Raw genomic sequence first — 13,485 nt, forward strand, 5'->3', positions numbered from 1 at the left:
CATCGTCGCCGTATAAATTGAATTTCATGCTCGTTCCTCGAACGACCACGTCGACTACGTAATAAAAAGACTTGTAAAATTTCAACTCGTACCTTTTAACGCAACTTGTTGAACGAATCGTTGAACCAGGATGGAGATCGCACGATGAAACGGAAGAAATTATTAAGAGAAGCCTATCGTATTCGCAAAAGAAGAAAAAAAACAAATTCATTAAATTTCATTTCTACGGTCGGAAAACGCGTTTCATGAGGAGGATAAGAAATGTTTAATGAACGTAAAAGACTTAACCGATAGATTGGCAAGCACCAGTTACAGGATGGAACGTAAAGGATAGAAAATAAAATAATAATCGTATAAAAATACATTTTTTTTTTAAATTACTTTTCTTCACGGATTTTTGTCAAGAAATGAGCAATCATAAGCGACCATAGAATCTTACATTCTTTTTTATCAACACCGTGTAACATATTGAATTTCCAGTTTCGTGGAAATCGATTTGAATTTTATCGAATCGTCTTTGACGAAGAATCTCAAACTCTGTCTACTGAGACCGCATTCCGAGTGACGTTCCCTATGTTCTCTCGAAAACCATCGATCATCGAGAGAAAAATGACTACGAATTCCGTGAATTTGAATTCGTCTATCGATCGCGATATTTGTTTCGAATTTTTCGTTTCTTCTATTTCCCCTGTTCTCTGTCCTTCTTGTCGTAGGATAGAAATAGGAAGACACGTTACAATTCACCGTTTCGCGATCGACGATACTCGCGTTCTAGCGAGAAAGAAAATTACCATCGCCTGGTTTCCAAGTAAGAAGCGTAATTTTCATTTCTGCGCACTTTACGACAAATGCAATATCGCTGGCGAGGACAAGAAACTGAGATCCCGATGCACAACGGCATCGAACCGTTTTTGCAGCGAGTCCTGTTATCGATCTCTTATTAGATCGTTATGAACCTTCTGAAGGCGTTCTCTTCCGCTTTTTATCGGCCGCGTTTTACATTCCTCGTTTTTACCTATTTGCCCCTTTATTGCTCTATGGCTCCTGGAACAATGCGAGAGGTAACGGCACACAAAACTCCGTGGATTGTTGGCCGTAAAACGGCGAATAAAACTCTCGTAGGAAATTTAGATCATTCGGTTGTTACACTCGATATTTTTAAAGATAAAGAATTTTATCTAGCTTGATGAAAGTAAGTGGGACGATGGTACCGGGCGTCTTGAAGTTTCGCATTTTAATAAATTATTCGCGTACATAAATATCGTTCTTCTACGGATTATTCTATAAATGTACACATAAATATATATATATATAAATGTAATAACATACTGTATTTTACGTCTATTTAATGTCTGTTGACTTATAACCAAGGTATACGCGATAATTTCTTATCCCTTTCCTCGTAAAACGAGCCTCGATAAATCTGACGTCAGAAACTCGCTATTTCATCTATCGCATATACAACAGTCGTCATTGGATTAAAAAATTATCGATTCGACCATGTAACACCAGCGATCGTAAATAAATGCGCGAAATACTGAAGCTCATTGCGCGTATACGAAACCATACCTAAACACAATAAAAACGTTAGAGAAAATCATTTTAAGAATGTCCCATTTTAAGACTGGACAATGTCCGAACTAACTAGAAACTTTAAACGACCTAGTGCACACCTAGGAATAAGTGCCCTCCTTTATCAGCTGTCTCGTTCGATGACACATCGAGTAGAACTAAAAGGCACCGATTCTCAATCCTTGCTGGTTCCTTCAAAATCTCCGCAGACAGAGACACCGTTGTTCGTCTAAACCCTCTAAACTACTCTCAAAGTATAGTCATCTTTCTATCCTAATACTTCCCGGAACGAGCCAAGGACACGGCAGCGGGATGCTTTTAGAAATCCTACTCGAAGAGAAGCGACTATTAAGGAAGGAAGAAGAGGAGAACGAGTCGCACCCCCGGAGAAATGCCTCTGGGCTCGTCTCGCCGCGTAGACGCCCCTGATATCGGGCGACCCGCGCCACGAACGGGCCTCGTTTTATCTAAATGACGTGTTTTCGTCCTCCGTTATCTTGAAGAGACTCCAATACACTCGACTTTCGATGCGTCCTCGCCGATACGCGGCCGCAGAACGCTGCTAACCCGCTATTAACATTCCGAGGTTTCCACTTCGCGTTTTCACTTTCGGTTCGTCTCGAACGTCGAGATTTGATAAATCGCAACACCAACATTCGGCTTCGCCTATTCGTTAGAAACCGGAAGTCAGGTAGTTTCATCGGTATCCTGCTATTTATAGCAGGATGTTTGTCGGGACAGTTTTTGGAACTGCTGCGGTAGACTGCAAAATATTCGGTTGGACTTCTTTTTCTTTCGAGAGGGGAAAGAGGATTCAGGTCGTCGAAGGATCCAGAACGAGCAACAATTTTTCTAAGGCGTAACAATTTTCGATCGACCTGTCGACGCGCGACGTACTCATCGATCTTGGCGATACCTTTCTTACAATTTACTCGATGCTCTTAAGTTACCGTGTCGCTTACTCTCTGTGCATCTGAATCGCGAGCAATGGATTAGGTTCGCGTTATTTTCTATCTTCCTAAGAAGATAGAAGCCTCTGCTAAGCGGCGAGATCGTCTGCCGAACATTCGTAAGGAGAATTTTCAGAACCGTTCATTTCCATGAAAAATGGATCTGATCTTCGTCTTTACAAAATATCGCCGGAAAGAAAGGAAAAGAGGAGAAACGTTTAGCAGTCCGGGTACGATACCTAATTCTAGTTTTTCCTTCTTTTTCTGTCTTTAATAGCTTGCATCTCGAATTTGTCATTGACCTGTCTCTTTCGTTTCGGGCGATGGTTTGTTTTAAAGTTCGCTTGTACTCGGTTAAGTATGGCAGAGGTACAAGTACCTACGCTATGAATATCGAGAACTCACCTCCACTTTGTCCGCCTGTTCTGAAACCAGGTTTTCACTTGCGCATCCGTCATTTTCAAAGTTTTAGCCAAGGCTGCCCGTTCGGCCGATGCCAGATACTTCTGTTTGTGAAAACGTTTCTCCAGTTCGGCGATCTGCAACCTAGTGAAGCTTGTCCTCGGCTTCTTTCTCTTCGGTGGCGTCCTGTTTTGGTAAGGATGGCCGATCCTCCTTGGAAACGCTCCAGCTACTGTCGAAAACAAAAATAAGAAAGAGAAATGAAAACCACCGATAGGTAATCAGATTTCCGCATAATTAGCGTCTGGATAATCGATATTCGAATAATTGACGTTTCCTCGCGATTCGATGTTTAACATAATTTTGTATTTTAGCTGACAGCGTGACACTTTAGAAATTACTCGCAACGTTTAGCTGATAATTGCCTTATAATTTTCTTTCAATTACGAACCACTGACATTAGTAGAGTAGAAAAGAAATGTTTATTTTATTATTCTATTTTATTATTCTATTTTATTACAATCTTTCAGTCTTATGGCGTTATCACCTTATTGCTTTCTCCTTTATATCTATCTAAACTATTTTCCTTGCTTATCTCTCTTTTCTTATATATCTACCTTCCCTCTTATCCACTCTATTATATTGCACTCCATTATATAATCTATCTCTAAAACCATGGCAACTTTTGGGATTTTGCCTCCCCGTTTTGTATTGCCCTTATCTTCTCCAATATTGTTTTCAATTCTATTAGTCCTTCTCCAGTCTCGTTTAGTATTGAAAAGAAATGTCAATGACGTATAATTTATAACGACCCTGTTACGGTTGTAAATGATAACTAAGCAAGAGAGCAAAATGTTATCGTAAGGCGTTGATAAATCTGTTTTAATGCGATTTCATATCATAGATGAGGGACATTCCAAAGATGGAACGAATTATGATCGATCACTTTATACAAATATGGGCAATAAGATAAAAAACGTGGCAAAATAGCTTCGTAAAGCGAATCAATTTTTCTATAATACAATATAGTTATAGTTTCGCTCAATTTCAAATCATGCTATCGTTCAACGAATGTTCTTTGTTCCGAGAGCTTTAGTTCATTAGACGAGTATAGTTCTTATCGGTTTGACAATTTTTTCAAAACGATATTTTTTCCCTACAGATGTATTTTTACGATCATAATTTCCAAGTAAAATACAAACGTAAATAGGTTGAAAAATTTACATTAAGTTACCGCATAGTGCAACCTTTTCACGCGATTTAGTCTTTTTTTTAACTCCAGTCTTAGTCATTTTACATTTATAAAACGTTTAACAGAAGTTTGCGAACGTTGTCTCCGTTCGTCTTTCGTAGTTCAACGATTGTCTGAAAGCAACAACGTTTCATCGTACTTTCCTTGAAGCGCCAAATGCAAAACCACGATACTCCGATTACTTTGTAACGATATATCTCCATAAACCTATCTAAACTGCCAATGAAATAAACAACGTACGGTTAACAAATTTCTATGGCAATTGGCAATAATTTATTGCGTATCGGTTGAGATGGTTTCTACATTATCCGACAAGATTTCACTTCGTAATAAATTATACCGAGACCTTTTATCCGTGGCACGACGTTTTCTCACCGAGGAGTATAAGCCTCCGAAAGAACGCACGATTCGCGAAAAGCGTCGATCTCGAAAAATGTTAAACGCCAACGCAATTGCACGGTGTAAACGGCTTGAAAGCGTATGGTCCAGGGATCGTTCCGACCAAGCAAAACAAGCGTTGAAATTCCAGGATAAAGTGGCGACGTCGAGTTACGTGGCTCTGCGCGAATTACTTACGATAGCGCGCGCGCGCGCGCGCGTGAACGCCGGGCGCAAAAGCAATGGCTCGCTCGCTTTGGGTAACGATTATAAAATCGTAAAAAGCGAGGCTTACGAGTTACACGGAACGATTTGCCGGCCGGTGCAAATTGTAACGCGATCTTTGTAGTCGGCCGTGGCAGCAGGTGCATTGCAATTCAGTGGAAGGGTATTAATAAAATTACCGTTAGACCGATAGTATCGCGCCACTTCCATTACTGGACCCGCGCAAACATACCGTCGAGCGCACGAAGGTGAAATCAAAATGAAGCTTTATCGTCCACTTATGCGAAACTAGCCGCGTAAATCGCCGCTGAAACTCGCACACGAGATTCCCGCTTATCGAAACGCCGTTCATCCTGGTTAATTATTGTACGCGTCGGTTGGATCGGAAGCAACTTGTAGAAATATCGCTTTCTTGCAGAAGTACACGCTGATTATAAGGTCTTGGTACATTTTTAAGAAATTCTATTCCAATGTACAACGATCGTTCCTTTCGATCGATCGGATGTGCATATTAAGCGGATGCACAGGTTCTGTCGGTTTTTCACCTTCGCTGTCAATAGCATCGACTTTTTTCAATAAATTATCATGCACTTTGGTAGAAACTTCGTGTAGTAGCTATAGTAGTTGAGAATGTATCGGTAGATTAAATGGAAGCAAAGTACAATAGGCAAAGTAAAGAATAAAATAAGATATAAAATAATATATAAGTAAGTATGCGGGTAATTTGTACCTGTAGGTCGAGTTACGAGTAAATCTCAAAAATAACATATTCCAAAGACGATTAGAAAATTTAGCAGAAACATTAACGAATCTTTTAATGATCCATGATAGTACGGAAATAAAGCTTGGCGGAGGAAGAGACCGAGATCGGAGACAAGTCGATAAATCGTGTATGTACGTATACGAAATTAATCAAATTATCATCGTTCATCGGCTTGTCAGATACAAACTAGCTCGATTGAGTTGAATTGAATAATAATTCACGTCGAGTGAACGTTAGACCCGGTTTGCCGCGCAACTGAATCACTCGAACGTGGCAAAGACGCTTTCATACGCTTTCGCACGCTTCATTTCCATATTGACAATCTACGGCATTAATAATCCGCTACGTGTAAGATGGTTTCATAAAATATCGTTACACAAAAAAATATCCTGTTTTATTAACGTAATATACGTTTGGCAACAGATATGCTCGAAAGCAGAGATTACTACGAACGGTAATAGCGTGAAAAATAAATGACAAGTAAATAACAAATAATTGGATAAAAATACGAAGCGAAAATAACAACTACGAAGCGAAATTCGAATATATCAAGATCGATTTAGATTTACGTCCTACGTGTACAGTTAATGCGTCACGTGCGCTTTTTTTCTTCATTTCTCTTCTTTTCTTCTCTTCTTTTTTCCTTTTTCTTTTCTCGTTTTGTTTTTGTTATTCGGTCAATTTAGCTTCATTAGCGAAATTCGAATACACGCACTGGAACATTGTATCGTTTGCCGTACTTGGTTCGCTTTGAAGCGTGACTATCGACATCATTAAGCATTTATCTATCGTAGTAATAGCGCATGAATAACAGAGAGCGTATTTAATGCGATATGCATACCCGTAGATTTAATACGTCGAAACATGATACGCGGTATGTACACATAGTAATGAGAATGAAGAATGTGATAAATACATTACAAGATTCCAAGTGGAAAAGTCGCTGGTCGTTTTCTTCCGATATTTTTCTCAGTTATAAATTAGAGATACTTTTCTTTGCGCGTCGCTCGCAATTATCTCTTTCTCTTTATCCTACGAGCATGGCAATTTATAGATTGAAAACGCCGTTCGGTTCTTATCACGTGTCAAGGAAGCGAAGGATGTGACGAGATGTAATTTATCGATCGATTCGTACGCGTTAGATGCGATAACGAGGAGAAGATGCTGAAGATTTTCTTGTAATGTTCACGGTTTGTAGACTAGCGTGCAAGATATGGGATATTGAACGAAATAAACCGCGGATACCAGAGGGAAAGAGCCGAACAAGCACGATAAAAGCGCCACTAAACCGAATTAGACTTGTGACACGTTTATCGAAAGAGCTTTCTAGGAAAACCATTTCGACAAAGTCTTACCCCTGTTATTAGGGTAGTTATCCACCTGAACATGCTTTACAGTTTACGCTTCATTTCTTTTGTTCTGCTCTACAAAGGATTATAAAAGAAATCTGAGATACCGCGGTCATAGTGTTACATAGCAGGCAGATTCTTCAGATTTTTCGACCGAGAAAGTTTCTTTTTTCAAAATTGAGAATTTGGTCAAAAATTCTGAAAAAATTCCTAGGCATGTAATTCTTATTGTTCTAGTATTTCGGGATTTTTCATAATCTTATATAAGGTGGAACAAAAGAAACCAAGCGCAGACTGTAAATCGTTTTTAGGTCAACAGCTATCGTAATGATAAAGCTCTTTCCATGGAAGTATGCGCAAGTTTAATTTAAGAATGTGCAAAGATATATAAAATATCGAAAGTAAAGTACTCTAATATTCAAAAGGTGAGATGAATTTCCATTTAACTTCGATTCCTCTAGACACGTTCGTAAAAGTATGAATTTGTATAAACGCTACGTACAAAACTAATAATTACTAAATTGTACAAACCTATAAATGAGATTGAATACTCTACAATTAAGTAATTCGATTCTGATTACTGTTAAATACGCCTGTCTCTATCTAAGCATAGCAGTCGAGGATGAAATGCTTGATTAGGAAATTCGAGCTTCTTATGCGAATAGATCAGCGTGATATTTATAAAATACGATCTTTCATCGAAACAGAGATGCCCGATGTCTTTCGCTTGTCTGTCCATTCGATCGTTGATGTTTCGCCGAACTATTTTTTATTCGTCGGAAAATGAAATCACGCTGAAACATAATAAAACGTCGATTCCGTGGAACTGCAGCTCTGGCCTCTGGAATCGCCTAAGGCTCGCAGTAAATCAAATTATAGCGTTCACGGCGCCAATAATTTTTCATGCCAATCTTCATTCTCCTATGCAAAGTAAGCAAAAATGATTTCCAATTATCCCGCATAATCACTGTTCCCGTAATTGCAGCCGCCGTGTAGTGAAAATCACACGACAAAATCGCGTCAAATCTCTCACTTTCATCGAGCATTCGTGAGGGAGAGAAGGCTGGCCCGGTATATTCGCGGTGTGATTAAAACGAGCAATTTCATCGGTTCGATGAAAGGATCGCGTGCATCTAAACAACGTTTATCTGCGCGGAATCGTCGCGTTTTAATACGACGTTCCAAACGATCTCTGCAATTGCATTCGTCGTAAAAGGTGTCACACGAAATACCGTATACGGGCAATTATTAAAAGAGCCGATAAACTCGCAGATACAGAAGAGATAGGGACGTGTAAGCTTTCCGTAAAATCGCTCGGAATAGCTTGTATATAGGGTGATTGAAAGGTGGTAGCGAATCGCGCAGACAGCGGTAGAAAATAATCCGAGCAACTTGTTCGTTGTCTGATAAACGTACGCGTTTCATGTTTTGCTTTCTTTCGTTTCTTTAGCCGTAGCTTATGAAAATGCGAATTTGCATAAACATCCGCGGTGTACGAAGTAAGGTTGACACGTTCAAATTGATTAACTCGATTCAGCTTACTATCCTTCAAACTGTTAAATATGTATATATGTATATTGAAATAAATATGATGTAATTGAAGATTAAACGTATTGGCTTTCTCGTTTTATACATGTGTCGTGGTTATTACGTTATTTTTGTATAGAATACTCTGCCACTGTTTGCTTGATTGACGTGTAATTCGGAAACACCCTGTATAGCATGGCAGAGGGAGAACGTCGTAGCGTGGCCCAGATGTTGCTAAAATATGGAAAAGATTGCGCATTTTTACGGAATACCGCGAAAGCCACTCTTGACAACGAGTTTCTGTCACAGATACGTAATAAAGATAGCGGCCGATTAAAGCACCGATATCCTCGATTAAATCGTTACACTCCGGCGTAATAAAAGAGAATTAATAATCGAAAGTGGTAAAATGTGGCCTGCTCTTTCGACGAAATTTATTCTTTCCTTCTTTTTTTATGGATGAACGGACGTAAAATGTAGCCGAATAAATAAGATAATTCGAGGAGCGTGTAAATAAAGTAATTGAAAGCGAGTACGGTGAAAGAATTTTCTATAATTTAAAACGTTTATTTCTATAGCGACTAACGTTTCGTTATCCCGACAACGCGAAATAAAATTTAATAAAAAGTGAAAATATAATTTCTCTCGTGTTGGTATTTTTGCGCTCGAAATGACAGAACAAAAATTACGGCTCTGTAAAAAGAGAAAATTATTAGTAACATCACGCAGCCAAAAACGTAAAAGAGATACGCAATCTTCAAGTTATAACGAGTTCGTAGGAGGTATATGAACGTTTCCAGTTAATGCAAACTAGATATCGATCGTTTCTCGCTAAAAGTTTCTACTTTGCGCACAAAAAAAAAAAAAGAAAAGAAGTGGCGAACAACTAACTCGATCGAGACCGTCGTAAAAATTGCCAGCAACGAGATCGAAATTCGGAAATTTAGCAATTTCCATGGTAACACCGGAGCGATGGTAGATCGCAGCGGCCATTGAACATCAACGTAGGAAGCTCGGCTTTGAAATTAATGATTAGTACGATAATGATCCTAGCGGTGTTCGTACGGCGGAGAGGCAGAAAATGGCGGGACGCGGAAAATTTCCCGTGAAATTCAATTTGACACGTAACTGCTCTCTCGCAGTTTGCTCGAAACCCGAGGAATCATCGTTAAAGGGTAAACGGCCATCAGGTGGATATTATTCCATTATCCATCCCTTCTTCTCCGTCACCTAGAACGCTGTCCTTTTACCGACGCTTCACCCCTGTCCAAAAATACGATCCGCTACGCGCAACTTCCGAACGAGACACGAAATAATCTCGTCGATAATGCCTGCTCAATTAGAATATAAATATACACAGCGGAGCGTGCTAATTGAGACACGGATTGCCCCGATGCGCGTCTCGACAGACATGATAAACTGATTTCCATAGGGGCGGAATTTATCGCAGTTATTTAAAGCAGAATTCGATCACCGATGTTCCTTTTGTATAATCGTAACATCGAATATCGGATATTAGTAGGAATTATTGGAATTTAATCAGCGAATTGTCATGAAAGTATTCGAATATTTCGTAAATGCTCAAATTTGAACGCTAGAATTATCAAGCTCTAACGTACACACTAGGGCAGATAGGTATTAATTGTTAAGAAATTGTTAGGTAATATATAATACGATAAAATATAATAATATAAAATACCATATAATATAACACGATAAAATAGTACTATAACGTGGTAACCAAGAATGGTATGTAACTAAAAGTGATAATTGGTGTAAGAAATTAGCAATAGGAATCTAATAATCTCGTTGTGATCCAGGCTATAAGCCTAAGGTACGAATGAAATTATTATTATTACTATTATATTTTCAACCTTTTGGAAATTTCTAATTTACATTATAATCGTTTGTTTTTACTGTGTATTTGCTTTTTTAAACATTGCAATTTCTTTATGTCTTTATGTTTATGTTAGAATCGTTTATGTATGATGATTATATCACGGATTATCTCAGTCAGAGTTAATATCAATTTTATGAGACGCACGCGTATGTTTCTAATAATCATAAGAATAATTATTGTAATTAAATAATCTTGAGAATCTGAATAATCTTATTTTGGCAGATATTAGAGTTCTCGCGTGTTAACGCAATTTTTCTCTACGTACTCGGAGGATACCTTTCTATTTTATTTCTAGAGCATTAGACGCTATTTTTTTGGGGGGGGGGGTTGTTAACTATCTTTTTGGTTTTACGTATTACGATCAACTTCATCCTAGTTAAAAATACTTTTTTCGTTTCTTCTCGCTCGGCTTTTTTAAATAGAATGACGAGAATTGCAGTAATTTTGAGAAAACACTTTTCCTCTTATGACAATTTTTCCGTAAAAAAGTCCCAAAAAATGTTTTAAAGATCGCGTGTTGTGGCGGAATATCCCTCCTGTAAATATTTTCTCGTATCCAAACATAACGTAAGTTTATTCCTCAAATTTTCTAAGCGTCGAGTACCTCCGAACGAAAGTGTGTTAAATATACTGGCAATAATTTTTACGTCTCCTCCAGGACAACTTCATTTTTTATTATGGTAATATGAAAATCGATACGGTCGAATTTCAACAATATTTCTCTTTCGACGGTATTACAAAAGTACACGGTGTTTAATATGCCTCGAGGAAGAGGATGAAGCAACGAAACTTTCTTCGTTTCAAACGTACAGTTGCTACTCGACTCGCTCGGTTTTATGATCATTTCACGAATCACTGTCCATAGATACAGTCCATGGGTACCGGTTTACAAATTACAAAAGATTCACACACAAAAAAGAAGAAAAAAACAAAAGAGGAAGGAAGACAAGCAGGCAAAGGGACAAAGTAAGTACAGTCGCTGGAAAGCGATCAACCAAAGACAAAGTCGGAGCTGCTAATCGAGCTGCTATGGACGGAGAACGTAGAACTCGGCATTAAGCATAATAGACGAGGGATAATAATAAACTTCTCAAGTTCATTTCACGAAACCTAATTTCGAGCATCTATGGGAAACCGTGGGGAACTTTGGCCGATGGTAGAAGGACAAGATCATTCTTCGCGCCTTATCCAGCGTCTCGTCTCCTTTTTCAAAGGACTTTGCTCAACCATCTGACTTCTGTAACCGCTCATTGGCCTCTCACGTTCTTGTTCAACCAGCGAAACATAGCAAGATAGAGAGAAAGAGAAAGAGAGACAGACAGACAAACGGATAGACAGAGACAGACAGAAGGAGACTTTCTTGCGTCACTCTGGCTTATTAGGACGATAATCGCGTACCGGTCATTATACTCTCCGTTACATTATCATGCTGTGTACTGGCACACGGTTTGCCATCTCTCTTGTAATTCATTCGTAATTACTTTCGTAGAATAGCCGGACGCACGCACGCTACCGACGATCGTTGCTCCTACCACGATAGGGAACTTCGAATTTACGAATTGGAAAGCCAGATCGAGCCGGGATGACTTGTTACGATAAATCCGGAGGCCTAATGAGACGCTGGAAATTATCGGGGTCGAGGGAAGGATTTTTGTTGCTCGATTAATAAAAACGGGGCCCGAGTGGTTTTTCGGTGAGAAACGACTTGTTCGCTCGTTTCGTGTGTCCCTCGTCTTGTCCACCTCTTGACGCAGGTGTTGCCGATGCTCCGTGTCCTAAAAGACAGTTGTTTTCTTCACTTGTATCTCGCTGCTCAACATTTTATCGTCGTTTAAGCCCGCCACGATCCTGCACACCGTTTATGCCCTAATCTCCTTCTCGTTTTTATTAAGACGTAGAAATTTCTTAATTCGTAACTCGGAAAGTCGATAAGAGGCAAAGGCAAACGAGAAAAAAAGCAAAGGCTTATCGATGTTACAAAGAACTTTTCGCGCTGAGGCGGGATATCGCGCATCGGACAATATCGAGACATCGATCGAACCCGTACGTTCCTTCAGTTCCGGACAATTCGTAGAAATCGTTGTAAACATTGCGATACGGAGAAAATAACAGAAACGATACGCCGTACAGATAAAGATACGAATCGACCTCGATGAGACCTTACGATCGGGCGATGTCGAAAACTATTGTAGGAAACAACTGTACGAAGGCGATCGAGATTCTGCTGCGAATCGAACGCGGAATCGCGCGTCTATTCGAAAGATGCAAAAGCGAAGAAAATGACAAAGAAACAGAGGGAAAAGGGAGAACAAAGGAAGAAGAAGCGAATACGTTTGTTCGTGCGTACCAACAATAATCCGTCCGGTGTTGTTTTTCGTGGCTCCGCCGGAATATCACGTACCGAGTCTCGTCGTTAGCGTGTCTAACGACAGTCTGGCTGCTAAAACTTGTCCGATAGTTGTAGCTGACTTCGCCTTGGCAGACCTGTTACCGCGCAATTTTGGTTAAAATACCACGACGACGAGTCTTTGCGGTCGAAGTATTTACCCTGACGATGTAACCTTACGACAGCGTTAAGTCGTAACGTGGTAACGTTCGAACGCCTCTAGAAAGCAATGGTTTTAAGCGACGACGAGAACCCATTACCAGGAATAGTACGAAGAACGACCGAGAAGGGGAAAAGAGAGCAAGAGAGAGAGCGAGAGCGAGAGCGAGAGAGAGAGAGAGCGAGAGAGAGAGAGAGAGAGAGGAAAAAAGAAAGGAGAAAGGAAAAGGAAAATTCGCGTACGTTCGAATAAAAATATGGCAAGAAGCACGCGAACCGAGGGATACTAGGGTTGCAGGGGGTTGACCGTAAGTTTAATCGTAAAGTTGACGGTTTATGGACATGCGTAAAATGTTCGTAAAAGACGGCCTCCGAGACAGGCTAAATTAGAGTTGATTCTTGGTCCTGGCTGAATTCTTTACACTTTGCGGTTGGCGTTAGCGAGCCTTCGATTTCTTTAAAACGGCGTGAGGCGCGGACAGGTTTCACGGTGGTGATCGAAATCTGTGAAATCGACGAGCGACGAGTTCGTGAAACGCGCTTCTGCGTTACTAGGCACGTTAGCGTCATTTTACAATGGTAAAAACGGATGTAATAAATCTTGTAAATGTAGAAAATGTGA

At 39.7% G+C, this 13,485-nt stretch overlaps 1 protein-coding gene across 2 annotated transcripts in view; it reads right to left on the reverse strand.

The window, feature by feature from the left end:
- The window catches only part of LOC122571802 (homeobox protein MSX-2), a 47,578-nt gene that overhangs the window by 9,666 nt on the left and 24,427 nt on the right, over positions 1-13,485 (reverse strand). For both annotated transcript variants that reach the window (XM_043735973.1, XM_043735964.1), the window contains exon 2: positions 2,928-3,156. In XM_043735973.1, coding sequence (XP_043591908.1) covers positions 2,928-3,156 — 229 coding nt within the window. The remainder of the gene's footprint in view (positions 1-2,927; positions 3,157-13,485) is intronic.

Source organism: Bombus pyrosoma, linkage group LG1, assembly GCF_014825855.1.
Source record: "Bombus pyrosoma isolate SC7728 linkage group LG1, ASM1482585v1, whole genome shotgun sequence".
Taxonomy (NCBI): Eukaryota; Metazoa; Arthropoda; class Insecta; order Hymenoptera; family Apidae; genus Bombus; species Bombus pyrosoma.